This window comes from Lepidothrix coronata, unplaced genomic scaffold (genome assembly GCF_001604755.1).
Source record: "Lepidothrix coronata isolate B3197 unplaced genomic scaffold, Lepidothrix_coronata-1.0 Scaffold255, whole genome shotgun sequence".
Classification (NCBI taxonomy): domain Eukaryota; kingdom Metazoa; phylum Chordata; class Aves; order Passeriformes; family Pipridae; genus Lepidothrix; species Lepidothrix coronata.
Window position 1 is genome coordinate 781,914 of NW_016690435.1, and position 27,870 is coordinate 809,783.

The window sequence follows — 27,870 nt, forward strand, 5'->3', positions numbered from 1 at the left end:
TGTATTGCTATCCAGTTGTGTATCTCTTTTTCCAAAACTAAAGTGTACATGAACACATGTTGTCATTGATTCAGTAATGACCCATCCACACTCTGGCTGCATTTTCAAGCACACCCAGGAACTCGTTACACTTGCTTTATTCTGTGATAACCTTCACAAAGCCATGATAGAAGCAAGTCTAAACCACAGCACGTGTGACAACAACACCGAGGAAAGCTGTACAACAGCAGGATAGTTTGCCTGGGGATACACACATGCACAAGTTTTAAGAGTCTCCAGTGCTAGGGAAAAGGTTAGACATATCTATCAGGAATGCAAGAGGTAGACAGAAGTTCTTTTTTCAAGGCAGAAGTACGGATAAGGATGTCTTGAAAGACAGACAGCCCAGAAATGACACAGTCTAACTACTGCTTCTACTTTAATCAAAAGCTAATCTACACTATGAAAGGGCATCACTGCAAATGCCAAGATGAATAAACTTAATCATATTCCCAAAGCATAATTCTGCTGAGGTTAAACAAAATAGTTTCATGTAGGTTAATACATGATATTTAATCTCTGGCAGACCACAGATTATATTCAGGTTGAGGAGAATGATGGTTTTCTCTACGTGGGCATCTACCATTCCTTCAGCCTTCACTCTTCAGCCATGGGCCGATTATTGCTTACACTGGACTAAGGTGCAAGGATTCGGGTAGCTGGTCCCTTAACACAGCAATAAAGTCTGACCCCATGTTCAGTCATTCATAGACCAGCACTTCTAAATGTAAAGGGCCCTGACCTAAGCCACAAAGAGCATGTTTTTTTCCCCACAAACACTCCTCTTCTGAGAGTTGTTGCCTTTCTACAGCAATATTGCAACTCCTATTAGCAGTAACAATTTCAGCCTTTATAACAACCATTCAGTCAAGAAAGGCCAGTGAAGAGCTCTGGGCCAAGGGCTGGGATGGATCTATTAACAGCATAGCTGAGGTCTCTGCTCCAAGTAATCCCAAAGCAAACCTTTGCAAGCTGTGCAAGTCTCAAGTCCTGCTTCAGAAACATCATTTGTGATGAGCAGGTGACCCACCAGCAGGTCAAATTCAGCATCCACTGCTGGAGAGGCAGCTGTGTTGCATCTTGTCTTTGGGAATAGCAGTCTCTTGTCTGGAAAAAAAAGCAGTGTTCAAAAGAAAGCTCCCGAAGGGTCATGAAAGGATGTAATTTGGTGCTACATTCACCCAACACACAAGCCACCACTGACAGCCTGGTGCCAAAGACAAGAAGAAAGTCAACTATAGTGGCTTGAGTTGTTCAGGAAGCAGGAAAGTCAAGCCACAGCTAACTTTATAGGAAGGCAAGAAGCCAAGACTGCTCTTCGAATCTCAAAGGGGTTAGTGTCTTGGTTTAAAGACAAATATTGGGAGGAGAACTCCAATAAAATGAATTCCCTCCCCTTTTTATTAGCCCCCCCTCCCAATATAGAGAGACAAAAAAAATGCAAGGAGGTTTTAAGTGAAAAAATAACAGTTTACTAACAAGGAAAGATAGCAGCACCACAAAGATACAAAGGCAATGGCTTACCCACAAAAAAAGAGTTTACCGCATCACGCGGTCCCCCAGGAAAAAAGGGGAAAGAGAATGGTGGAGGGTCCTCCCTGCCAACCACCCTGTCCACCCAACCAAACAAAAGAAAACCATGGAAGAACAGGGGCAAAAGCAAAAAAACCAGAACTGCGCTGCTCACAGGAGCCACACCACCAAACTGGCCACTCCATCCGATTTAGTTAACTAAACTAAAACTGCAGTGGTGGTACCAGTTCAGAGTCTCCTTGTTCTCTGCCACATGTTACCCCCGATGCAGTGCCTTGGCCCACTTGGCTTGACTGGGCTGTGTAGTGGCAGCAGGGGCTCCGGCACAGGCAGCGATTCCACATGGCAAGTGAACAGCAGCAGTTCCATGTGGCACTCTGGCAGTGGCAGGCCCAGGTGGCACTCTGGCAGTGCCGGTGAGACTGTGGCAGCGTGGCAGCTGGGGCAGGGGTGACCCCTGGGCTGCTTTGATTCCAGCACAACACAGCGAGTCAGTGGCTCCCAGCTTTGCTGCTGTCCCAGCAAGGCAGGGACGGTTTCTGGCCATGGTTGAGACCCTAGATCAACTCTTTCCCCGCAGCAAAACACCCCCCCTCCTCGAACACGGCATACCCTCTTCAGATGATGTAATGGTATGAATATTCACCATAACAGTTAGGAATGGTCTCAATCCCTTTCTCCCTTCAGCTGAGGGTTTCACACAATGCCAAGGGCTTCCAACCAGGCTGTGGGCCCTACACAGTCTAGCCCAGAATGGTTCTTCCTTCAGCTAGCAGGACAGTAACGGATGTCATACACCTTTCACATGCCACAGTGGGGGTGAAAAGGCAGCACACTGTTGGCTCAGGTCTGTGCAGAGACACATGCAGACAGTAAGCACACCACAGAACAGTGTCCCATGTGTGGCTCTTCAAGTCCCTGACACAAGCAGCTTTGTCGCAGTCTCCTCACCAAGCCAATTCTCTATTTGTCAGAGCAACAAAAGTTAAAGCCAAGTGAACTTTACAGAATCACAGAATATGCCAAGTTGGAAGGGACCCACAAGGATCACTGAGTCCAAATCCTGGCCCTGCACAGGACCATGCCCAAGAGTCACACCATGTGCCTGAGAGTATTGTCAAAATTCTTCTTGAACTCTGTCAGGCTTGGTGCTGCGACCACTTCCCTGGGGAGCCTGTTCCAGCACCCAACCACCCTCTGGGTGAGGAATCTTTGTCTAATATCTCACTAAACCTCCCCTGACACAACTTCAGGCCATTCCCTTGGGTCCTGTCACTGGTCACCACAGAGAAGAGATCACTGTCTGACCATCCTCTTCCTCTCAGGAGGAAGTTGAAACTGCAATGAGGTCTCCCCTCAGTCTCTTCTTCTCCAGGCTGAACAGACAGACTGACCTCAGCCGCTCCTCATACAGCCCTCTCAAGGCCCTTCACCATCTTCACTGCCCTCCTCTGGACACTCTCTAATACCTTAATAATGTTCTCTAATAACTTAGCATCATGCAGGCTGATAAACCCAACATGATCTTGTTGCTCTGTCCAGGAAAATGCAGCAAGACAGTTTGGACCTCTCTATCCAAACAGACAAGCACCTTCTGAGAAAGACAGGTCAGCCTTATGTTTAAAGCTGCATCATCTCCCCAGGTAGATAACAGAACGTTCATGAGCACCAAAGAAATAAGCAGAGCTAAAGTCAACTAAGCTCTTTGTACCACTCCAGAGCACTTCGCTGAGGAAGGATTTGGGAAATTAAAGAAGAGGACACTGCTAGCACTGACCTAAAGAACTGGATTTACTAAATTTAATCCCAATGACATGCAGCAATCAAATAGCCAATGTCTCTGCCCTCTGCACCTTTGCTAGAATTTACACCAAGGTTAACTCTTCATCAATTCACGCCAAGGAGTTCACATCCTTGCAGAGCTTGCCAAGGCTCTGATGTCTATTCCAGGTTACAACGGCGATTAAATAAAAATATTTCTAGTAAATATTTAGGGCATAAGGTGAAAAGGAAAACTTGTTCTTGCTAGCCCTGGATGTTGGAGAAAAAAGAACATCCCAGCAGTGACATTAAGAGCTTGTGAACAACCAAAGCTGGTGCTTCTGAAGTATGGGTTCATGCAGGACTGGTACAAACAAGCTGAAGGAGTGGCTTACTTCAGCCTCAGATTTCTCTCCAGTATGCTGGAAGCAATGGGCTCAATGCATGACACAGTTTCCTGGCTCATCTACTTAAGAAGAAACTTAGCTGCATGTGAGGACAAGATCTCAAACAGTCTGCCACATGGAAGGACTGGCTGCACAATGAGGAGACCTCCATGAAAACAGTGCTACTCAAACCAAGCTAGCCTGAGTTTTACCAGAGTTTCACAGTGCCCAGTGATCCTCAAAGGGAGATCTGCATTTGCTCAAAAGCTTTGCTATGCAAATACTTCCTCTGATACTTCCATTTTTGAAACTGTACAGGAAAAACTGCCTGCCACCAGTCTGCTTACTGACAGACTTTCACTTTGCATTCTCTTCACATCAATAGCTCTACATTAAGGACTTGGAAGTCCTGCCTATACCAGGTGTACCCAATTTCACGACCTCACTGACTTTCAGAACTCACAGCTAGGGGAGTCACACATGCAGTGCACAGAACCAAGACAAGGTTTAATCGGCAGCAGCTAGATAAGGAGACATGACTGCTGCTGGCTATGAGGAAAAAGCCTTGTATATAGCTAACTACAATCACTTACTGTAAAATTTTTCAGTCCATACCTCAAACAAATTAGCAGAAATTAGCTGCCTTATGTGCTCTTTGCAGCTAGATAAGAAGGCCCAGGTGTCAGCATCATCAGATCTCTGTTGTGATCAATGAACAGACAGACCTAGAGGTCATCATCTCACCTCCAAAGGTCACTGACACAAAGCAGACACAGATTTAAAGGAATCATACTTATGCCAAGGCTTTGCAATCACTTTCATCAGCTGTTTACACTGAGAAACCAACTTTTGCATAAAAGTGTCAGAGGGATATGTGAGTTATCTTCCAGCAGCTCTACTAAAGGAGAAGTTTGCTACAGAAAAGAGACAGGGCAGTTAGCTGTGGAGTAACATTTTAAATAGCTTCAGCAAAATCTTCCTGATACTTGTGCCCTGCAGGAACATCTGTTCCACCAACAAGGCAAAACAAAGCACATCTTTAGAATGCACAGCCACGGAGTACTCCAGCTTAGTTCCTTGCCTTACGTTGTTTCACTGCAAGGCTTTACACTAAAGCAAAAATTTCTCCAAGTCCTTCAGGAGACAGAGCAATATTCTTTCATATGCCATAGTATGTCCCAAAAGAAGCTTGGATAAGACACAGGAAGCAGCCTCAGGTTCCTCTGGGAGTTATGCAGACAGGGTTTCCTCCCTTTTTAGGGAACTGCAGCCCCTTTCTTCTGCCACCAAAAACCAATCTCGCTCTGGCAAGATCTTTGGATACCTCTCGCTGCTTCCAGTAAGGCCATGTTTTCACACTAGAAAACAGTCTCAGAGCTCCAAAGGTGTCATGTTCCTGCACTGATATCATCAAGAAGACTGGCTGGTTTTTTTCAAGCCTGACTTGTTCCAGCTTTCTCCTTGCACAAGGCAGGTACGTACACGTGCATCTGAAACCAACATGCCATTGACTGATGCCTCTGTGGAAGTGGAACAAGCCTGTAAAACTAGTCTCCATGGAAGCATCAAGAGGAGATTATGTCAGTTTGTTTATTCCACAGGCATTTTAGCGTTGCTCTTTTACTCTGGGAGAATTGCGTTTGAGGAACTGATAAGGATTAGAAAACCCCGAGTTTCTAGAAAAATATTGTCCTTAAGAACCCCTCATGCCGAATAATGAGAGATCTGTGTGTCAGTCAACCTGTTTCATCTGGGTTTTACAACAGATCACCCCATTTCTGCATTATCAGGATCCAGCACAGCAGCAGGAATGGGAGCCAACACCATCTGCTCTCAGAAAAGGCACCTTTCAGCCTCAGCAGACTTCAGGTCTCCTTGGACTGGAGGTATGCAGACCCTGCATTCAGATACTTGTCATAATATCCTTAAACTGTACAATGATACCTCTACTTGGTTCTGCAGTTCCACTCTGGTCCCCCACCAACATTGTAGTCACCACAACAGTAACTGGCCTCCTTTCCATTTTAATGGCCATGGAAGCATCAGCCATCTTGGGCCAGGCATCTCTCTCACCAGAAAGCATCAAGCATGCTGGCTTTCTCCTAGACCTTGGTGCTTCACATACCACCATCCCACTCCACTTCAGGTTGACCTCTGACTTGCAGGGCCAAACACAGTTTATTTATGTAGATAAAGCTTCAGATAAAACTAAGTGTTAAGATGTTAAGGTTCTTAAAACAAATTAAATGCCAGTGGCCTGGTTAAGTAGCCTGTCACTGTGCAAAGTTTGTTGCTTAGAATTGTGCCACCTACCAGAGTTTATATTTGGAGTTTTACAGACTTCAGCAGTCTTTATGTTTTTTTAAGGGTACTACTGACTGACTGGACTTGTACCCAATCAACTCCCTCTATTTGTACAGGCTCAACAATCAGGCTTTTTTCATTCTGAGAAATTTAACTGAAAACCGCACTTTGTCCAAACGCTTAACCTTTAGACAAACTCATTTAGACTGACAAGTTATTCAGCTGCTTTCCAATGTAGCATAGACAAGAACGATGGAAAATTTCTATTGCCCGAGGTGGATGAAAGACAGGTAGGGCAAGATATCAGAAACTACAAATTTCATGGGCACAAATTCTTGCTTGCCTCTGACCCCTACTCCCAGAATTCACATCCTGCTCTCAGTGCAAAGGGGTGTCTGCCTGCAGTTATTTCGAATGCAGCTGTGGTTAGAGCTGCATTTCACAGCTGAAGAGGTCTGGCCAGCAACAAACCTGCACCACCAGCCACAATGGAAAAGTAGTGACTGAGCTCCCATGAGACATCAGGAACAACAAAGAACCCAAGTACCCAAGGCATTAGCTCAGCTTCTTCCCTGCCACAGCACTAGCTTTCACCACTGACTTGCCAGATTTTACATGCAAATTGATCCCTCTCGGAAGACTCTTGTGCAGACAGCTCCAATATGTTCGTGGTGCCCAGAAGAGCTCAGAAGGTAATAGCCCCAGTGAATAAGGGCATTAGCTATGTTCAGGTTAGGGGAAGTTGCTTCTGGGCTTCACTTCTACCATAAACATTTCTAGTCTTCTTGCACCTGCCCCTGAGATACACCTGGCCACAGTTTGACAGCTTGGACAAGAGCACTCAAAAGTCACACCAGACAAAGCCACACTCTGTTAAATACCACTCATATTTGGCATTCTCTTTTCCCCTTCCCCAAGAAAAGCAAGTTATTTGATGATCTCTGCGTCAGCTGTACTTGTTCCAAAGCTCAAACAGAACTAAAAAAGACAAGACCACAGTGTACTAAGTTATCTCCAACAATGGCCAGGAAGGAGCGAAGGGTTAGAGGAGTAGAAAAAGAATCTGAACTAAAAAACTCCCAAGAGACAAGTTTTCATATGACTTACCCTCTTGAGCATCCACAGCACTACAACTTATTTGCTTTCCCACTTCATAACTTTGGGGAAACTGTCTTAAAAGGGAATTAGTCACACAAAAGCCATCACATTTGGCATGTCAGAACAGTGGAGGTCTATTTCACTGCAAAAGTCAGGAAAAGTTTCTCAGAAAATCTCCAGTTGGATACTTTGGCAAACGAATCACTAGAGATAACTATGTCTCAAGAGGCAAAGCCATGCTTGCCCCTCGGGTACCAAAGCATCAGCATAAAAGAATCACCACAGCAGACTTGCTTTTTCAACCCCAATTTAAGATCTCATCAAGTTCAACTTTTACATCCGTCCAGAACAGGACAAATAGTTCCAAGGGCTGGCAGAGCAGTGTTAATCAGCTGATGCTCAAACAGCCGGCCCTGGGCTGGGCTTTCCCAAAAAGAGACATTGCAAGCATGTCCCATTCTCAGCCCTTCTTCAGAGTTCTCACAGCAGTAAGTCTGCCCACGCCCGTAGCAGTCACACCTCTCCAGCCTTCAAAGTTACCACAGTATCACTCCATCTCTGTCCACAAACTATTAAGATAGGGTTCAGCTGCACCAAAGGTCAGAGCCTGCAGCAACTCATCTATTAAGCTTCTTTGGCATCTTACTGAACACCCTCCCAAATTGAGTAACCACCATACTAAGCAATAGGGTTTGCAGCTCCTGGCCTGTACAGGAAGAAGTCATCCATAAACATTTCTACTTGCCACAGGACTGCTGCAGCCTGGAATTAACACAGAACAAGGTGACAGAAGCACTGACAAGAAAGAATAATTTTCATTCGCATAGGCCTCCATTAATAGAGAGAAGCATAGAAGGCCAGTGAAAGTGGATGACATTTTTATCATCTTCCCCGTCTATGGTGCTTTGCATTACATATACAGCAAGACTTAATTATTTCCTTTTCAAAGATGAGGAAATTGAGCAATAACGTACATTTATATTTGACTGTCACCCAGTGGTAGAAAAGGAGAGAGCAGCAAAAGCTTCAGTTCCAAAGTACAAATCAATGCATTAAATCACAAAGCTGCTGAACCCTTTAGTTCTCCAAGATGCAAAAACCTCTTATTTAAAATCATAGTATGCATGGTGTTGGAAGGGACCTAAGAGATCATCAGGGACATCTTCCATTAGAACAGGTTGCTCAAAGCCCCATCCAGCCTGGCCTTGAACCCCTTCCAGGGTTCAAGACAACTCCTCTGGGCAACATGTTCCAGTCTCTCTGTGCTCCATGATCCTGCCAGGCACAGAGGTGAGACTGACTGGCCTGTAGTGCCAGTCTTCATTTTTCCCCCTTTTTTTTAAATGGGGGTTATTTTCTCCCTTTTCTAGATGATGGGAACTTAACCAGACTGCCACAGCTTCTCAAATATGATAGTGACTTAGCCACTTCATCCAGCAGCTCCCTCAGAACCCATGGATGCATTTCAACAGGTCCTGTGCACCTTCATGTTCCTTAGATGGTCTTGAACCTGATCTTCTCCTACAGTGGACTGGTTCATTCTCCTAGTCCCTGCCTTTGCCTTCTGCAATTCAGGCAGTGTGGCTGGAGCACATGCTGGTGAAGATAGAAGCAAAAAAGTTGTTGAGTATCTCAGCCTTTGCCATGTCCCAGTTAACAGGTTGTCCCTTTCATTCTAGTGAGGGCTCACATTATTCCTAGTCTTTCTTTTATCGTCAACATACACATGGAAGTTTTTCTCGTTGCCCTTCATGTTGTTGGCCAGGTTTAATTCTCTCAGGGTTTCTCTGGCTTTCCTAACCTGATTCCGGCTATTCACACAATCTCTGTATTCCTCCCAGGCTTCCTGCCACTGCTTCCACCCTCTGTAGGCTTCCACTTTGTGTTTGAGTTTGTCCAGGAGCTCCTTGTTCATTCACACAGGCCTTCCGGCACTTCTGCCCAGCTTTCTCTCTGTTGGGATGCATCACTCCTGAGCTTGGAGGAGGTGACCCTTGAATATCAACCAGCTTTCTAGGGCCCTTCTTCCCTCCAGGGCTTTATCCCATTGCACTCTACCAACCAGACCCCTGAAGGGGCCAAAGTCTGCCCTCCCGAAGGCCAGGGCAGCAGCAATGTGCTATGTGCCCTCCTCACTGCCCTAAGGATCTTGAACTCCCAACACTTCATGGTCCCTGAAGCCAAGGCTCCCTTTGAGCTTCACATTCCCCACCAGCCCCTCCTTGTTGGTGAGCAAAAGGTCCAGCATAGCACTTCTCCTCCTTGGCTCCTCTATCACTTGGAGAAGGAAGTTACTGTCAATGCATTCCAGGAACCTCCTGGATTGCTTTTGCCCTGCTGTGTTGTCCCTCCAACGGATGTCAGGGTTATTGAAATCCCCCACGAGGACCAGGAACTGTGAACATGTGGCCCCTCCTGTCTATAGGCAGTTTCATCCACTCAGTCTTCCTGGTTGGGTGGCCTGTAGCAGACCCCCACTATAACGTCACCTGTCCCTGCTCTCTCTTTAATCCTGACCCTTAACCCCTCAGTCAGCTCCTCATTCATCCACAGGCAGAGCTCCATGCACTCCTGCTGGTCACTGACACAGAGGGCAACACCCTCTCCTCATGCCTCCTGCCTGTCCTTCCTCAAGATCCTGTATCCTTTCAACACTCCAGTCATAGAAGCCATGCCACCACGTTTCTGTGATGCCAATGAGACCACAGGCAGGCACATGCACATCTTTAACTCTTGCTTATTCCCCATGCTGTGTGTATTTGCATAGAGGCATTTCAGTTGAGCCTCTGAAGACTTACTGTCTGAGGTGGCTGGAATTCCTTTGTGCTGCCAGCCTCTCCAGCCACAAAATGTTTTCCTTTGCAACAGCCGACAGATAAGCATTCTCTGGATTTACCAAGCAGAGTATCTGTTAACAGAGGAAGTTTATCATTCCCTCTGAAATGACAGAAAGCATCTATGAGCTACTACTGCATTCCAAAATCTTCCACCAAAGCCTTCCTTAGCCACCATTACTAGATTTTACTGGGGCCTTTGAGTCCACATCCATCTTCAGACACCAGTCTTCCCCAAAATCTTTACCATTTCTCCATAAAAAGCATGTTGAAGAGGATTCCTGCAGCTGGCCCTCTTCTCTCACATGTCTCTCAGGAATGGTCACCTAGATAATCAACAGCAGACTTACAGGACCTGATAAACATGGAAGAAATATTACATATGACCCTTTTTAAACCTGCTGGGACTAGCCCTTAATAACATAGAAAATGCAACTTTCATTCATCATCTGATCACAATGCTATAAAAAAACACAGGAGTCCACAGGTAACAATGAAATTTGGTTCTGATTAACAGCTAATTATAGTGTCTAATGTTACTTACACAGGTTGGAATTGAAGAAACCCAATGGTCTAACTAAATTTCTATGCATGTTGTTGATTTCTGGATGTTGCTGCCTCTACCACAGCACCATGGTATGACATCAGAATATATACTGTAATCCTAAACAGCAGGTTCTAAAACAGAAATAAACACATGCAAGCCATTATCTTCAATTCAAATATTACATAATTAAATTCCATACATCACAAATCCTTCCAGTGTAAGAAGATATACAGTTGCATTAAAGGCAACACGATGATGTCTGTTTAAGATGACTCCAAACAGGGCTGGGCACAGAAAAGCAGTGGAGATTCTCTGAGGAACAAATAACTGAATGAAGATGCCCCACCATACTCTTCAGATATTAACAATTATGCACACCAACTCCAAAACATGAGCAGTCAAATCAAGGAAGAGAACAGGTACAGCAAGCTGTATGTTTTCCTATGGCAACAGTGCTACTGCATGTTAACAGACTATCTTTCACTTTTTGTCCTTGGTCACAAACTGCCTCAAATATATGCTTCCTTTGTACCTCTGGAATACTATAGGACAGTGGGACTTCATCATGGAGGGACAGTTAAACATGCTGAAGATTAATTCTGCAAATATACGGAGACCGGAAGGAACCCAGGTAAAGATATCCATTGTGTTCATGTGCCTCGCTAACATAAGCTACCATCACTCCATTGGGATCATGAAAGCTTCTTCTGTAGGATCCTGTCTCGGTAAGTTCAACAACAAGGCTATATTTGGGCACAAAATTTGTCACGGTTTCCTGACTCAGCAACTAAAAGAAAAAGAAAAGAAAAACAGAAAATTAACAAAAGATTTTGTTCTCCACAATTATACCTCAGCCATTTATACAGGCAAAGACCATTCCACACTCCTTGGAAGAAGCAGCTAAGAACATAAGCACACAATTTGAGTAAAGACTATTACACAGGGTTAATGCATTAATATGTGAAAAGGTAACTTGAAAAGAAACAAAACAACCAGCAGAAGCTTACTCTACTCCAGAGCTAGGCTGAAAGGTTGCCCAAGCAGGAGACATCAGCTTGTTCTGGTGCAGCTGAGCCAAGCAGCCATCATGCTCTGCTGCCCGTAGCATCATTTTTTGTTAAGGCTCCTGCACTGCACCAGGAGAGACAGGAACAGCACAGAGCTTGTTTAGCTGAAATGGCGCTTCCATTCTAAACACCACTTGTTGATTTTTATTTTTTCAAGGACAGAAGAAGTATTTTTATGTCTTTGTATTCGTATTGTCCAAAAAGCACCATGCCGTTTCTTTAGCATCAGATAGCCCTTATTCTTGCTCATCCTCATGGTGTGACACAACAAAAGGCATATTGAATCAAAACAAAATGTCACCCAACACCATCCATAACACACACACTGTCTCCCAGGATGCCTACGGTAGTCATTAGAACAGGCCAGACTTCCCAAACGCTCCTCAGACACCTGGCAATAAGTATTTTAGGCACCTCAGGTACAAAGGTGAAGTCTTCACATATCCAAATGTAGATCCTGTGTTGCTGCATGACTAGAGTAGAGACAGTCCCGTTTCTTTCCTGAGATCAAGATGGAAGACAACTTAAGAGATGTTTACCCGCTACTCAGAGAAGCAAATGTTAGTTTTACAGAATGCAGATTAGCTCAGCTAGTTAGAGCATGGTGCTAATAATGCCAAGATCACAGGTTTGATCCCCGTACAGGCCATTCACTTAAGAGTTGGACTAGATGATCCTTGTGGCTCCCTTCCAACTCAGAATATTCTGTTTTACTACCTATGAATATAAAGGACTGTTCTACCCGGGGACAGCAACAACAGTTTTAAGCACAACACTAAACATTTTTTTAAGTCTTCCTGTGAAGAGGAAGAAACACAAAAAACAAATATTTAGCACTTTGATTCCTAAACTAAAGGTGATTTTTTAAAAAATTTCTTTTTAATTTTTTTTTTTTTACCTTAAATATCATCTTTTTAATCCATGGTTTTCCAGCCAAGAAATCCAACAAAGAAAATCCAGGATTGTGCCGGACAGCTGCCATAGCTACCCAATATCCTCCAGAGCTGCTTAACCTGATATTATCTGGAAGACCAGGCATGTTCTCAACAAACATATCTGCTCCACCTTTCATCAGCCCAGATACATAATACCTGAAAGTTATAGATAGTAGATTAGGACATCTTAAGCAGTCTAAATAACAAATAAAAGTCCCAAAATTATTTCATTTCAAAAAGAGGGTTTTTTTCATTCCTCAGGTTCAGGGAAATACAGCACAGTCACACTCTTCTCACCAGAAAAAAAGTCAGCTTACTCCACTATGTGTAAGGAGCCCACGATGGAAAGATTACGCATGCCAGATTTTTACAGCAAAATAAAAAAATCAAGTATCGAGGAAGGCCACCTTCTCTGTCACTTATAACTAGGCATAAATAAAGTGTAGGATTTCTTTTGTCATTCCACTCATTTATTTAAACAATCTCTAAACAGAGATTGGTAATAAATTCAGTGAAGTCATACTCACCTCCTGATTCTAGCCATGGTTGTCTCCTGCACCAGGACAAAGTCTTCTGCAGGAGAGAGCTGCACACCATTGGGAAACCTCAGCCCCACCATTAAGACTTTCACTTCTTTTGTTACTGTGTCATATTCAAGGAGGCTAAAAAAAAGCATTTTTGAGTTAAGACAAATATTTATTCATGTCTGTTTCATTCTCCAGGCATTCCATCTTTTCTCAATGCACTTCACCTAAGTTAAAAAGGCAGAATAGCCAGGAAGCATTTGTTTATGAACACAGAAGAAATAATAAGCCACTTGAGACTGGCAGCATTCGTGAAGGATTTGAGCTGAAGGTAATGCTAACACCTTCACTTCTAAAACAGATGTTCCATGCAAGTCCTCTTGAAGGAAAAAGAAGAATCTCATTTATTTTGCTGCAGGTCTCTTTAGCAACATCCACACATACTCTTACCCTCTCCTGAGCAGTGCAGTGTTTGCACAGGTGGTTTATAAGGAGAAAAAATTTGAAGACCGAGGAAGCGGTGAAGTCCATTCCTACAACTGAGCTTACAGTAAGTTAAATGCCTCAGAGAAGAGATACTTGCCGCCCATCATCTGTGCCTTCCATAATCAAGAATAAGTAGTCTCGTCTTTGCCATTTGCTACTGGAGTCAGTGAAGTAGATTTTCCTCCCATCCCGGGTCACTGTAAGATCATTTACAAATGACAACTTCTGACCTTCAATTACTGTTTTGGTTGACACAAGCATTTTCGTTTCACCTGGTTACAAAAGAAACAAAAAAAAGACTCACAAGACAAGCTTTTGTATGTCCTGCTTTGGAAATGAGTAAATACTAATATGAAATTCAGTTCACTTTTTTTCAATTCCTGCCTCTTTGTTAAGCAATAAGGTTTGGGCCTGTAATGGAACAACGCAACATGAATGACCAGGAGAAAATACTCTCCAGAAAAACTGAAACAGTAGATTATGTTCCCTAAAGATAAGTACCAAATTTTCACATTTCTGAAGCTCATATGAAACAAAGTGCAAACTCAGGTCCCAACCTGCAGGCAAGCAGGGGGCAGGCAAGGATGCAGGCAAGCCAATTGCTACTCCTTCTCTCCCTATAAACCTGTAGGAACAAAGAGTAATACTTTCTAGGCATTAAAACATCAGCAGGTCCACTGAACTGCTCTGCCACAAATTACCAGGCCAATTATTAAGGTCAAATCTCTAAAAATCAACCAAAATCTAATGAAGTCATCTTCAGGCACAGGGTTTGGGTTTGTTTGTATGCTTGTTTTTGTCATGACTGAGCTATTATGACAGCTGTCTGCCATCCAAATACTCTCCCAGGGCAACACAGTCTGAATCTTTCTATTACATTTCACCTAGCATTTGGCCAGCCTCTCCCCACCTGAAGCCAATGTGCAGAGGTAAACTGACAGAAAAATCAACCCTACACAAAACCAACTATCACTTTCTGACAGCACAGCTCCTAAACAGCTCCTTGAGATCTGCCTCAGGGACACATTGAAAGGCATAATGCAACAGTGCCCTTCTCAGCAGGAAGAAGCCACATGATCTTCAGCTGCACCAAAATACATCTTTCTTCCCTTTGCGTAGATTTAGGTTACAGAGAAGTTATGAGCTTTTCACTACCACAGCAAGATCAAGGCAGAAACAAAAGTACAGCAAAAACAACAAAAAGTTTATGTAACAACAATCTTTTTTCTTTCCTTTTATGAAAACTGAAACAGCTACACAGAGCTTTATTCATGGGTTCGGAGGTAGCAATTTTGACAACCAAAAATATGTAACACCAGAAGATAAGTTATAGTAACTGATCCAGACAGACAGATACAGAGAGGAAGTGACTGCTACAAGAAAATAAATATCAAGTTCTTGCATGACTCATTTCATCCAGACAGCTTCAAATCACTTTACAAAGAAGACAGGCATTGTTTTCTGGCCTGCAGTATCTGGCAAAACTGCAAATGAAGCCCAGATTTGTCAGTGGAAGGGAACTTCTGAGCAGAAAGGTCATACCTGTATCAGGATCAACTTCATAGAGTCCATAATAAGCATCTGCCACAAAAAGAGTGCTATTTGGCCCAACTCTGATGCCAAGTGGTCTTCCACACGTTGGCTCATCTTCGTGGGTTCCTTAGGAAACAGTTTTAAAATGGTTTTCCAAATAGAAATAAATACAAGGCATTCTGGCTACCTACATGAGTGTATTGGATCTGTGTAAGATGGAGTTCATTTTCCCCACAGCAGCCCTCACAATGCTGTGCTTTGCTTTGGCAGCTAGAAAGGTGTCCATAACAGACCAGTGTTTTGGCTACTGCTGAGCACTGCTGGCACCGCATTAATGCTCTCTCCAACATTCCCCTCTCCAGTAGGCTGGGACTGGGCAAGATCTTGGGAGGGGACATAACCAAGAGAGCTGACCCAAACTGACCAAAGGGATATTCCACATCATATGGTATTAGGTCAGATATAAAACCTAAGAGAAAGGAGTAGGAAGGGGAGGCATTCATTATTTACAACATTCATCTTTCAAAGCAATTTACATGTGCCAAGGCCCTGCTTCCTAGGAAGCAGTCAGACATCATCTGCTGATGGGAAGTAGAGAATAAAACATTTGAGGGTTTGGGTTTTTTTTTTCCTTTGCTTGCACATGTGACCTTTGCTTTTGTTTCAGTAAACTGTCTGTATCTTAACCTAAGAGGGTTTTTTTTTTTGTCTTCCTTTCTTCCCCCATCCTGCTAAGGAGGAGGATGATAGAGCAGCTTGATGGGCACCTGGCTCAAACTGTAGCTTAAAAATCTCTGTGGCATACATATGGCACATACCTTCATTAAAGAAAAAATTCCTACTTTTCTAGGTGTGAGTGAAACAGATATCCCCGTGCCATGTTTTCACCAGTCTAGAGAGAATCATATAATCTGCCAGGCTAGTCACTAGCTAACAGCTGTCTCAAATAGGGCTAAATATCAGAAAATTGAATTTAATGAAATGCTTCTTCTCAGAAAGAATCAGTTTTACTGCAGGTTCCTGGAATTAGGTTTTTTTAATTAAATTAATTTTTAATTTAAAAAACCTTTTTTTTTCTGAAAAGGTCCAACATTGTCATGAAATAGCTGCTTTCTCAAGACACAGACATTGAATACTTCTACATGAAGAGGAAGGGGAATACTGTAAATCTGAAGAATTTAGACAAATTCAAGGAGATACTTAAGTCCTGAAGAGCTAAGAAGTTCAGAACATCTACAGTTTGAAAAATTAGCTTGAGAAATTTCTGGAGAAGGCAGTTGGCTAGAGTATTTCCACTTCCCTCCCCAGCTCAAGGAGCACAAAAGTCCAGGCACCCCATTACCACTCTGGCCCTAAAGAAACAGAGCAGCATAACCTTCCCACCTCTCTCAAGCCGTACAAGTCTAATGTAAATGAACAGGAGAAAGGTGATTCTTCACACCCATCCCAATCTACCTTCTTGCCTAAGCAGCAGCTGCAAATCCAGCTTCTTATTGCTGGCAGCAGACTTTGTTGGCTGCCAGCACCAAGACTGTCCTACCTGTCAGGCAGCCAAGAGAGTGCTTCCAAATCAGTCCAGAGTCTACTCATGTGAACATCCACATAAAATTATATAGATAATATGATGAATGTGTCAATGAGAGCTAATAAGGACAGCAGCAGTTCCTGACCATAACTTCTGTCAACCAGCACAGGGCTGCAGAACCTCAGGTAAGCTTCTACAAGGCTACTGCAAACAAAATTACCCACAGTCCCAGCAAACACCAGCCAGGCTTCTCAGACTGCCCAGGCACTACTGAGATGGCCAACATTAACCTTCCCATAGAAATGGTTCTGTTAATCAACAAGTCACCACCAGTTTTTCTCACCCAGTTCCAGAAATCTCATTAAATGAAGCAAATAAGTCATTCAGAAAAAAGTGTAGAATTCAACAAGAAATAACTCCAGTTTAGCAGTTGAGAAAACAAAAACATCATGACCCAGGCAAGATCTCTGCTAAAGCAAGCGCAGCCACTATTCCCACTGTACTTACAAACAGAGGAAGGGAAATAGGTACAACAAAATGCAAGGCAAAATTCTGTAAATACGTTGATCTTTCCCACTCACACATTATCTCAGAGTTCATTCATTCACACTTGTTTAGGAGTCCTCAGCTTTTATGGGGTGGCCCTTCACCTCAGAATCGTGCTGACTTCAGCTTCCACAAATATTAGGCCAGGTTGCTGCCCATTTTTTTCTTAAGATAGATTTTTTTTTCTAGATGGATAAACAGGAAAAGGAATGTTGTTTGTGATGCACTTCAACCTCATCTTCCTCCTGATGTTAAGATGCAGGATCTTCTACCAACAAGTCATCCATGTCGCAGCCTTACAAGAGTGTAGGCCTTGTAGTCATGACACAAAAACCCCTGCATTACTTAATTTTACTGCTGGAAACTCTGTGCTTTGTTGTCTAAGAGCACCCATTCCAATTCTTTTGGCCCTCTGTTCTGCTCTTCCTTCCAATGTACCTATCTCCACTCATACTTCATTCATAAAAATATATTAATATATCTATTACAAATTTCTGTAGAGGAAGATAAGCACTTGCATGAGCAATCCAGACTAAACATAGTTTAAGCAACGCATACCCTTGACCCAGACATTTTCAGACATACTATGTTCAGGAGCTGTCACTCACCACAAGGACCATGGCCAATTCTGGATATTGTTTGTATTTCCCCATCTTCAATTTTGATAATCTTCCCATCAGCTGTCCCAGTAAATAGTATATCTGCAAAAACAACTGATTAGCTTGATCACAAACCCACAGTGGCAAACATCCTTCTACACGATCCTTCTACTAGCATGTAGTAGAATTCAGGTTTAAGATACAGTGAAGTGACAGACTTCTTCAGTCATAGCAAAAGAAAAATACATGGAAGGGGAAAAAATGAAGGCAAATAAGAGCATTTGGTTAGATTTCTTCCAACTCAGGAAGAAGGGGAAGGATTTAAACCTTGGGAGTGTCTATAGGATATGAAGCTTTTCACCCACAGGTGGTCTAAGTTCTTAGTTAAAGGTAAACATAACTTAATGGCCAGTCATTGGATCCATCTGGGTAAATTTCTACATCATCACAAAATGCGGTCAGACACTGCATTTATCTTATCACTCTTCAATGACAGACTGACTAGATAAAACTTCTCATTCAGATACAGTCCATGTTGGCTGCTGCCAATGCTCATATTGTATCAGTTCTGGAGATGAATTACAAAAAACTATGGCAATTGACAACCATACAAATCAAAAGCATTGCCAAATTACTGCATTCATGCCAAGCTGTGTGATAGCATAAGACATTAACTGAATACAAAAACACAAACTTTTCCATACAACCAAACTAAATGAAACACTGTTAGATTAGTAGAGCCCATTGCTTGAACTTTTCCATCTCTAATTTAACTGATGTTTTAGGTTTGCTAATGACACTTTTAAAAGAGAATAAGAAGACTCCAACATTTATTCTCAGTCAGGTTGATTATTTTATCCATAGGTCATAGTCCCTTGCAGGAAGGTTTCTTTAAAGAGTTTCTGAAGAGATTGACAAAACCAGGCAACATAAAAGAATCAATAGCTTCAGGTAATCACTTTTACCTATCTCTGTTTACAATGTGCTAAAAAGTGTAATCTGAGGAAGGAATTTACAGTAGTTTCTTACTGGGTAAAATAATTTCTTAAAAATATTTTATTAATTTATTAGAAGATAAAGCAGAAGGAAAAAAAAAATATGATTACTGAACACCTCTTGTACCGAAGGATCTTTCAGGAAGGGCCCTGCTTGGAACTCCCACACCCTTTCCCTTTCAGAGAAAAAGCACTCAAGGACTCATGTAAAGAGTAGTTTCTAGCCTTATCCTTCCTTCAGGAGGCACAGGAAACAAGCCCTGCACAATGCTAGGTTCCTGCTAAGAGCGTCACAGCATTAGAAGTCTAGATAAGTCTAGATAAGTCATTAAGAAAGTGCTCAGAGGTGGCATGGGTTTGTGATTTGGGGAGAAAACACATTCCGTGAGGAAGAAATACAGGATGGTTGGTTGCAAGAAATCTAACCTGTGTTGGTTAGATTTCTTGCAATTCAAAAAAAAGAGGAAGGATTCAAGTTGTAGGAGTTATGAATATGGAATATGAAGGAGTTATGAATATGGGATATATTATGCTATTTACCAATTTGAGGGTTTTTCTGTCATAAAAGCAAATATGAAGACCATAAAACTCAGCTCCCTCAGTGGCAATGACCATTAAAAGAGCAGGTAAATATTAATTCCTAGTTAAGAGCTAGTCAAATGAAATGGGACCACTTCCTCCAAACATAAGTAGCCCCTGACTACACTGCTGATGCTTTCAGTCAAGGACAGGGATTTTTAATCTGGCAACAAGATTTATTTTATTCTCACGAAAGAGGAGAAAAGCAGTACATTGCAGCCAGGTTTTGCTGCCTAACACAATTACTTTTACAAAAACCTGCACATTCAAAGTAACTTACAGAGTTTGTTATCTAAGAGGTATACTGCTGAACAAACTCTTTATCGATGGAGCAACATTTAAAGACCCTTCTTTAAAAGCTTATTTTGTCAGTGCTTACCCCCAATATTGACAATGGACTCTGGTCCATACAGCTGGTTTTCCCATAACCGCTCAGCTTTTCGTAACTTGATATTGGGCTCTAGTACACCCGTCAGGAGGGGAGGTTCCTTCAAACTACAAAACAGAATACAGACCCCGTGATGCTTTGCACAAAATGCAAACATTCTTGAGCAACATATTGGATCATTTTTTCCCTAATTTGCCAACTCCTGCAACCCTGACCTATGCTTTACATAAAGCACATTTCAAAAACACCCACAGCTAACAAGCTGAAATATTGACTCTTGTTCTTCAAGGATCACAACAATTTCATGGTTCTGCTCATCAGAAAAGTTGCAGCTATGTGTTCCTAAGAAATCTCTACATCTTCAAGTCCAACAGTTCACCTATCTTACACAAAAGCAAAGGATTTGTGCATTGCCATAACACAAAAGAATAGCAGTTTTCTCAGCTGAATGAGTTGTTTGTACCAGAATATTTTTCCTAAGTCAATATGTACAAATTTATAAGCAAAAATGTTTTAAAAATTAAAAGCCTGGTATGTTACAATACACTGAGACCTGACAATGTACAGCACTTTCAGAGAAAAAATAACTTAATTATTTCCCACCAGCTTACAGCTAGGGGGAAAAGTGTTCCAGTAGCTTGAACACTAGGACACACATGCTTTCATACCATATTGAAATATATGGTCTTGTTCATAACTTGAATGCAGGCCCTTAGAGAAAGACCAACTCAAAGGAGTAAGTTGCACATGAACTTAAAGGGTATTGAACTCCAATCTCAAAATGACAAAATAAGGTCCAATCTTGCAAGCCCTTCACATAAACAATCAATTTCAAGCCAACTAGGGTTCCAACTACAGAGATACAGAGAAGGGAAGCAGTAAGATGCCTACAACTCTAACTAAAATACCAGACTCCAAAACCAGCCTTAACTGAACTTGAATATGTTTCAGCCTCTTAAGTTCTTAAAAGCTCTTAACACATAAGCCCCTCAGTCTCCATGAGTTAAGGATTTCAAGTTGTTCATTCACAGGAGTATGCTAAAGATACGCAGGTCAAGTTTTGAAATAATTTTTCGATTTTTTTTTCTTTTAATAACCCTTTATATGACCATAAGCAAATACCTTACAACCAGAGAATCTTTAAAAGATGAGGTCTGACTCCAAAATTTACCTATGTTCATAGAATCCAGGACCTATTTGTCACCAACCACGTTGCAAATCTACTGCTCATATGGTGAAAATCATTACAATTTCTAAAGATTCGGTAACTGGAAGAAAAAAGTCAACTGAAATGGAAACTATGAAAGCCATGACAATTGAGGAAAACAGGTTCACAACACGAATAATTCAGAAACAGAGAAAAATACATACTCCTATCTGTCTAGTTACAGACAGCAAACTTTAAGTATATATTACTGCAGTGACAAAAACAACTGAATTATTAGCTTCTGTACAGAAGAGATTTACAAGAGAATTGTAAATTCACAGTGCTAACACAAATTTGTTTTCCATCCCTTCTTCCAAGCTTAGAGAGTTTCAGATGAGGATAAGAAGCTTCAGATAAGGAACTCATTTGCTGGGAACTTTGGACAGTTGTGTGTGCAAGCAGAAAAAACTCCCTGAGATCAATATTATCCAAGACAGACTCATAGAGAAAGAACTTGAAATAAAACAGAGTTGCAGGAATTTCACAGGGAGTTTTTTCTCCCCCCTATTATTCGTTATAGTTTCCAGTGGCTTACTACTTCAGTAAGACTCTGTAACACGGACAGGGTTAATATATCAGGGGAAAAACAGGTTCGAGGGATTCTGGAACGTGAATAAACCAAACACCGTTGCTAGTTGGCAAAAAATAGCTATTTATTAGAAAAGGTGGCAAACAGGGAGAAAAAAACAGGCGCCTGAGAGAAAGGAATTAGGGCGGAGGAAAAAGTGCATAAAAGACCCTAGAGAGAAGGCTCCCCCCCCCATACTCACCCAGGTGTCACCTGTAAGCAAGTCTTACCCATCCTAACCAATAATGAGGTCTCTCTGTAGCAGCTGCGTGTCCCGGAGGGGTGGCAGGCTCCCACTTCAAGCAGGCGTCCCCACTGAAAGCAACTTGATCCATCGTGAAGAGCCGGCAGCCCCTCAGGGAATGTGCCTGCCTTTATAAAGTTTATTGAAAGCACCTGCCCCGGGGAGGTGTGGCCAGCACCGCCTGGTCAGGGGCTCTCAATCCCACCCTCTTGGTTATTTAAGGGCACCCCTCCTGCACATGCGTGAGCACTTTGGAAGTTCCCCCACGCAGGCGCAGTGAATTGGGGGGGGGGGGTCTTTCCAATTGAGGCTGGGGGAGGCCTTCATCACCTTCCTCATCACTTTGTCCTCCAACTGCCCTTGACGAGCAATTGACCAATCACAACAGACCAATTAAAACGGTTTATACAGAAGTTCTCCCTCCAAGGCCAAGTTCACTGCTTTATCAGCAGACTTGGCAGGAGAAAACATAAACTGCTGCAGGTGGCTAGGGCCAAACACAGACCAAAAAATAACATCCAACTTCATCCGGATACAGACTCCTACATGTTTTTTCACAATCTCTCTGGGCAACCTGTTCCAATTGGCTTTTAAAATTACTGTTCAGTTGCAATGTATTTTAGGGAATTGGGGTTTGTTAAACCCAATCACAGTATAAAGTATTTCACTATGATATGCATTGAGGCAGCTTATGTCTAATAGCCTACTGGCAAGACTTGTAAGTACCACCCAACCACATTTACAGTTTCTTTCAACTTTGGAGATGTTTGCAGCATTGTTGTTCCTTTTCATTAAGCAATTATTGAGTTGATCATAAATATTTATCAGACGGAGCATTTTTACCTACTTCAAAATGCCAGCAGCGCTAAACAGCCTCACTCCACCCTAGGGTAGCTGTCAAAGCATTTAACACACAACTCCCAATACAGGTCACATCTTCTCATGTAGTTGATTCACTGTTACATGTGACACATACCTCAATTCAGATGTTTATGAATTCAGACACCTAGCTGCATTGCTTTATGAGATCTGCATTTAAAAGTAACATCATCAGATGATTCCCCTGATACAAAGCACCAAATCAACTCAGTCAGGTTATCCATTTTCATTTTTCATTCTCAGATAAGCAGCCTCTCTTTGACAGAATGATAATATCAGGGGTACAGCTTGGTCCTTAGTGAAATTGCAGTTCTTGTCTCACAGAAGGCAAGAGCACATATGTGTAATCACAAGCTCCACTGACAGCTTGGATAGCAGAAAATTTTCCATATTAATAATCAAAGAAAGTAATTCAGCTCCTTTGATGATTAGTAGTGACACACAACTACACAAGATGGCTCAGAAACAGACTGGGTATGGGTAATATCACAATCACTCCCCAATTTCTTAATCCAGTTAGAACCACTTTATGCTGTTAACTCTTGTTTGTTGAAACAAAACAACAGAACACATAGGAGAAGTTATGCTTCAGGAACATTTACTCCAAAGCAAAGCAACAGTTTACCTTATAGGCTGAGGGTCTATAGGACAATCCAGTAGAACAGTTACTCCAAGCAGCGGCACAGTCAGAGACGCAGCCAAAGTCAAGAAGGTAACACGGAACACCTTGCTGCTGTAAGTACTGCCAAACCAGACAAGAAATAGGATTAACATGTTAAGCTGTTTACAGGTGCAACAGTCCTCAAAAATTCTGTAGCAGCCTATTTTCTTCAGAAGAGGAAACAGAAACACTTTTGCCCAACCACCATCTTGACCTTCAAGGTGCAATTTGAACACATTAGGATAAGAGAAAGGTCAGCATACTGGCATCATATGAGGTAGAGCATTTTCACGTGCAGGTTTCATACATTCTACAAGTTACAACTGACTAAAAAAACCCCAAAATAAAAACAAAAAAAAAACCAGGAAACAGAGGAAGTGAATTGTTTGGTTGGGGTTTTTTTAACTTGATCTTCAGTTTTGGCCATGGTTTCCATCCCAGCACAAATTCTAAATGAAAAGTTCCACTGAAACAACAAACATAGAGAAAGTTAAATTAATGGTTGCTTAACTTAGTGAACTCTGGTTTGAAACTCAAAATGAAGCACACAGAAGAAATTATCTTCTATTTACCCATCAAGGCACACAACAAAAAAAAGTAAAAACTGTTCTTCCACAGGAGAAGACTAGATTTTGTTCTTGTCCTAGTTGCAGGGGGGTAGGGCCTAGAGCCATGTGGGTTTGGTGAGGTTGCTATTCTATACCACTCCTGTCATCACGGGGGGGTGGGGGGGTGGTTTCAGGGGAAAGAAAAAGGCGAACGTACACTGGACCTGTGCCATTTTGTTCCATTCCTTCCTCAGGGAATTTGCTGGGACCAGCGCTGTGGACCTTGTCCCTTCCTATCCCTCAGGAGTGTGCAGCTCCAGGCAGCAAACGTAGCTGAGTCCAGTGGATTGCGCCCATCAGGGGTGCTGGTGCCAGAAGCAGCCACAGGGAACAGAGCGGTGGTGAACCTAGCCAAGCTGAACCCAGTCAAACACTGCTGAATCCTGCCGAACACAGCCAGGCCACAGACATGACTCCGAAGTGGCAAACACAGCCGAAGGGAGCGGGCGGCATGACACGGTATAGACGATCCAGCTTTTGGGGGTTTTGTCCGTCACTGTTTTTCATTGTCTCGGGCTCAGGAACTGGGAAGGCCAGCTGCAGAGAGCATCTGCCATCTTGTCTTTGTCTCAGGAGGCTATGGGGCGCTAGCTGCAGAAACATCCATCTCGTCCTTGTCTTGGGAATAACTGTGAGCACCATTTTGTGTGTAAATTGTTATCTCAACCCATAGTTTCTGCCTTTGTCCCTCTCTCACCAAAGGAGGGCAGGGGGAAGGGGAGCATCTTATTTGGAGTTTAATCCCAGCTGGTTTTAAACCACTACAGTTCTCAAAAAGTTCAGAGAAATCAATCAGGCATTCACAGAGGAAAGCACAGAGCCAAGTTCAACAAATTCTAGTCTTCAACTAGTGAAGCAGCTCTCACAATTTTAGCTGTTCTGAACCATTCGCTGGCCCAGCCAGCCAGTCCCTTTGCAGTATCAGTTAAATAAAGACAAACTGCTTGATGGTTCTGCACTAATCCTTGGACCACTTCCATTGTTTTGTTCTTCATTAGCCAACCATCCAGACAGTAGGAAACATGAATTACTGCCCAGAGCACAAATATCACAACTGGGGAGCTAATGACATGTACTTGTAGTACTGATATCAGCATCAAGGTAACCTTTGGGATTACCAGCTAGAACAGCAAGGTCCGAACTAGGCCTGGATTCGCTCAGTGCTTGCATGCACAATGTATAGAAATTCGGACATTCATAATTCATCACATCCCTTTCCTGATGGCAAATTGCCATCAGCCCCTCTCTCCTGGCAGCAGATGTAGGCAATTTGGATGAAGTCCTGCCCCAGTTTCCCCAGCCCTGCACAGCACTCAGCAGGCTGTCACAAGCTACCACACAAACCACCAGGCTGTGACGAGGTGACTGCCACAAGGATGCTGACAGCCTGCCATGACAGACAGTTCAGCCTGTTTCAAGAAGTGCTGTTAGCACTGATGCTGTTGGTCACCAAATTTTTCTCAGCTCCCCTAAGGTACTAACCACCTGAGCCTACCTCCTTTCCATAAGCATGTGCAAGTATTCCTGCTCTGGAATATATTAAAAAATAAATTTTAGTTCTTGCTCTCAAGAACGCAGCATTCCCATCCTGAACTTCAGCAGTGTTACAGCACTAAGCCTGTCTCCATCTGAGCTGGATCAGGCTGGGAAACCGCTTCAAACAAGCTTTTTCGCCTGCACTGACCTCTTCATATTTCCCAAGAGCCAGACTCCCCTTACAATCAATCGAAATGATTCAGCACTTCCTGCTTGATGTCTTGAGGAAGCAATAACCTCCCAGTCTGTCTCCCCTTGGATTTGGAATCCAAGAGCATGGGGTAAAGACACAAGGCAATCCCCAAGTTTACACAAAGACTTCGGTTATTGACCTTGCCTTTCCACTGTCCTTCAAAAGATGAAGCCTCAACATTCTAATATTCAAAGTACTGAGCTGAGAACAGCTCACACAAAAGGAAGCAGATAAAGATGAATGGGAACTCATCTACTACAGTCAACTTAATTGGGAACTCATCTACCACAGCTTAATTAAAGCTCCTGAAGGCATGATTTCAGTAAAAGTCATATTTCTGATTCTCATTCGAACTTGCAAGGAACTAACAATGAAAGAAAAAGTCAGGAAGAATAAGGTGACAAGCAAACTCACACTTCAAGCCTGCAAATTGCAAGACCTAGTTTAGACACTGCTGAAACCACAAGAATTCAAGTAAAACCCAAAAACTTTAAAAAAAACAAGTCAGCTGCTCAGAATCATTATCAAAGGACACGATAAAGAATAATGACAACTGTAAATCACAGGAAAGAATCACTGAAGTAAAGGTTCACCAACAGTGATAAGCAAAACAGAAATCCTTTGTTAATTATGTCTCTGATAATTAATCCTACATGGCCTGCAGCCACAAATCTCAATAATGCAACTTACCAGGACTCCAGCTATAATAACAGCAATTTAGTTGTCACTGTGAACTAAAACAAGAAGCCATTACACCAGCTCTTGAAGACACACAGTAAGCTAGCAAGGGTCACCCTAGCTAGGAGCCCAGGCTGCCTCATCCGCTTGGCAGAAGCACTGCTGGGCTGGAGGGAAAAGCAACTGTCCTCAAGAGTTTCTGCTATGGCTCCCAGCCAGAAAAATGGCAGGCCCTAGAATTTCCCCCACTGTTTTCATGCAGGACATGAGAACACGAGAACCGTGAATACTCTGGATCATTGATGGAGCCCTTGATATTCAACTGATTTGAGCAGTTACCAAAAGAGGCTGAAGCCAGGAGAAGCAGTCCCAAGCTCAGAAATGCTTACGCTCTTCTTCAAAAATGGGAACTATATGTGCAAGCCATCAGACAGTCTTTCATTCTGATGACTCTGAAGGGCAGATATAAGAATCTGAAAAGTACTCAAATCAGCAGACATAAAAGATGGTGAACAAAATTATTAAAAGTCATCAACTACCTTATTCAATGAAAGGCAAATACTACCACTTTCTTATGGCAGCTATTACCTTAGTTACAGTGAAGCTATTTTATTTATAAAATTCCTAAACAGAAAATAGTAATAGAATCTTTTTTAACTTAGCCACAAAGAGATTGCTTATGTGGCTATTCTGACTCAGACACATGTAGAATTGTCGTTAAACTATTGCCAAGATATAAACAGTTATGCAAGACTTAATCACACCCACAATAAACCTGTGCAAGCCACAATGGGATAACTGTTAACTTCTCACTAGCAAATGATAAACAGTATTTAAACAGATCGTTATTTAAAAAAAAAAAAACAAACCAGCCATAAATTAAAACTTTTTTCTTTGCTTTTCTTTGTTTTTCTTTGCCTTTTTTTTTTTTATTCCTTTATTAAAAACTCTTCCTGCAGCTCGGCAAAGCAGGTAGGCAAGCGCTGTCCCAACCCCTCCTCCCCGTCGGCGACCTCGAGCAGAAGAAGGAACACTGGGGAGAGCCGAGGTGCTGGAATTACCCGCAAGCTGACACCCGCGGGTACCCAGCACCAACCTATGCCTCCAGCCACGCGAGAGGAAATGCGCCCTCAACCCGCACAGCCGCGGGGCAGCCAGCCAGTCCCTTCCAGCTCCTCCCTGCGCACTCTGACCCAGACCTGCTGCTCCCTTGCCGGGTCGCACCAGGCGGGCAGAGCCCGTCTCCTCCCAGCACACTACCCAGGCATATATTCCTCGGGCCGGGCCCAACCGCGGCCCCACAGCCGCAGCGTCACAGCAGGCCCTCTGCCCGCCCCGCCGGGCGGCACTGCGCACGGAGACACACCTGCCCTCCTTGGCCTCCTGCGCCGGGCTGTCGTCGGTGATGACCTGCGGGCGGGGCAGTCGCCGCTGCCGCAGCCCCTCCACCTCATTCATCCCGCTGCTGCCGCCGCCGCGCACCGGAACCACAGCCCCGCCCCCGTCGCCCCAGGCCACGCCCCCGCCGCCCCAGGCCACGCCCCCCGCTGCCTCAGGCCACGCCTCACATACCCCAGGCCATGCCCAAGCCCCGGGCCCGGGCTCGGCCCCGCACAG

At 43.2% G+C, this 27,870-nt stretch overlaps 1 protein-coding gene across 3 annotated transcripts; it reads right to left on the reverse strand.

Moving 5' to 3' along the window:
- Positions 1–10,667: 10,667 nt before the first annotated feature.
- Positions 10,668–27,751, reverse strand: APMAP (adipocyte plasma membrane associated protein). Of its 3 annotated transcripts, none has more exons than XM_017835344.1 (10): positions 27,620–27,751; positions 23,203–23,319; positions 19,671–19,786; positions 17,727–17,819; positions 15,057–15,173; positions 13,612–13,786; positions 13,032–13,166; positions 12,468–12,660; positions 11,984–12,070; positions 10,668–11,289 (listed from the first exon to the last, which is right to left on the reverse strand). In XM_017835344.1, exons 1-10 carry the CDS (start codon positions 27,709–27,711, stop codon positions 11,080–11,082), a joined length of 1,335 nt encoding a protein of 444 aa, XP_017690833.1. In that variant the 5' UTR covers positions 27,712–27,751; the 3' UTR covers positions 10,668–11,079. The 3 variants fall into 3 exon arrangements, with proteins under 3 accessions (XP_017690833.1, XP_017690832.1, XP_017690834.1); XM_017835343.1 differs by having other exon boundaries at positions 11,915–12,070; XM_017835345.1 differs by lacking the exon at positions 11,984–12,070.
- Between the last annotated feature and the right edge of the window lie 119 nt (positions 27,752–27,870).

What these genes read in the sequence shown, in the direction of transcription:
- APMAP (XM_017835343.1), bottom strand. Translation starts at nt 27,711, where the DNA reads ATGAATGAGGTGGAGGGGCTGCGGCAGCGGCGACTGCCCCGCCCGCAG. An exon ending in CAGGAGGCCAAGGAGGGCAG is followed by an intron (nt 23,320 to 27,619) that starts GTGTGTCTCCGT and finishes CTGGTTTGGCAG; the next exon opens with TACTTACAGCAGCAAGGTGT. An exon ending in GGCCTGTTCTAATGACTACC is followed by an intron (nt 11,290 to 11,914) that starts GTAGGCATCCTG and finishes TTTTTCTTTTAG; the next exon opens with TTGCTGAGTCAGGAAACCGT.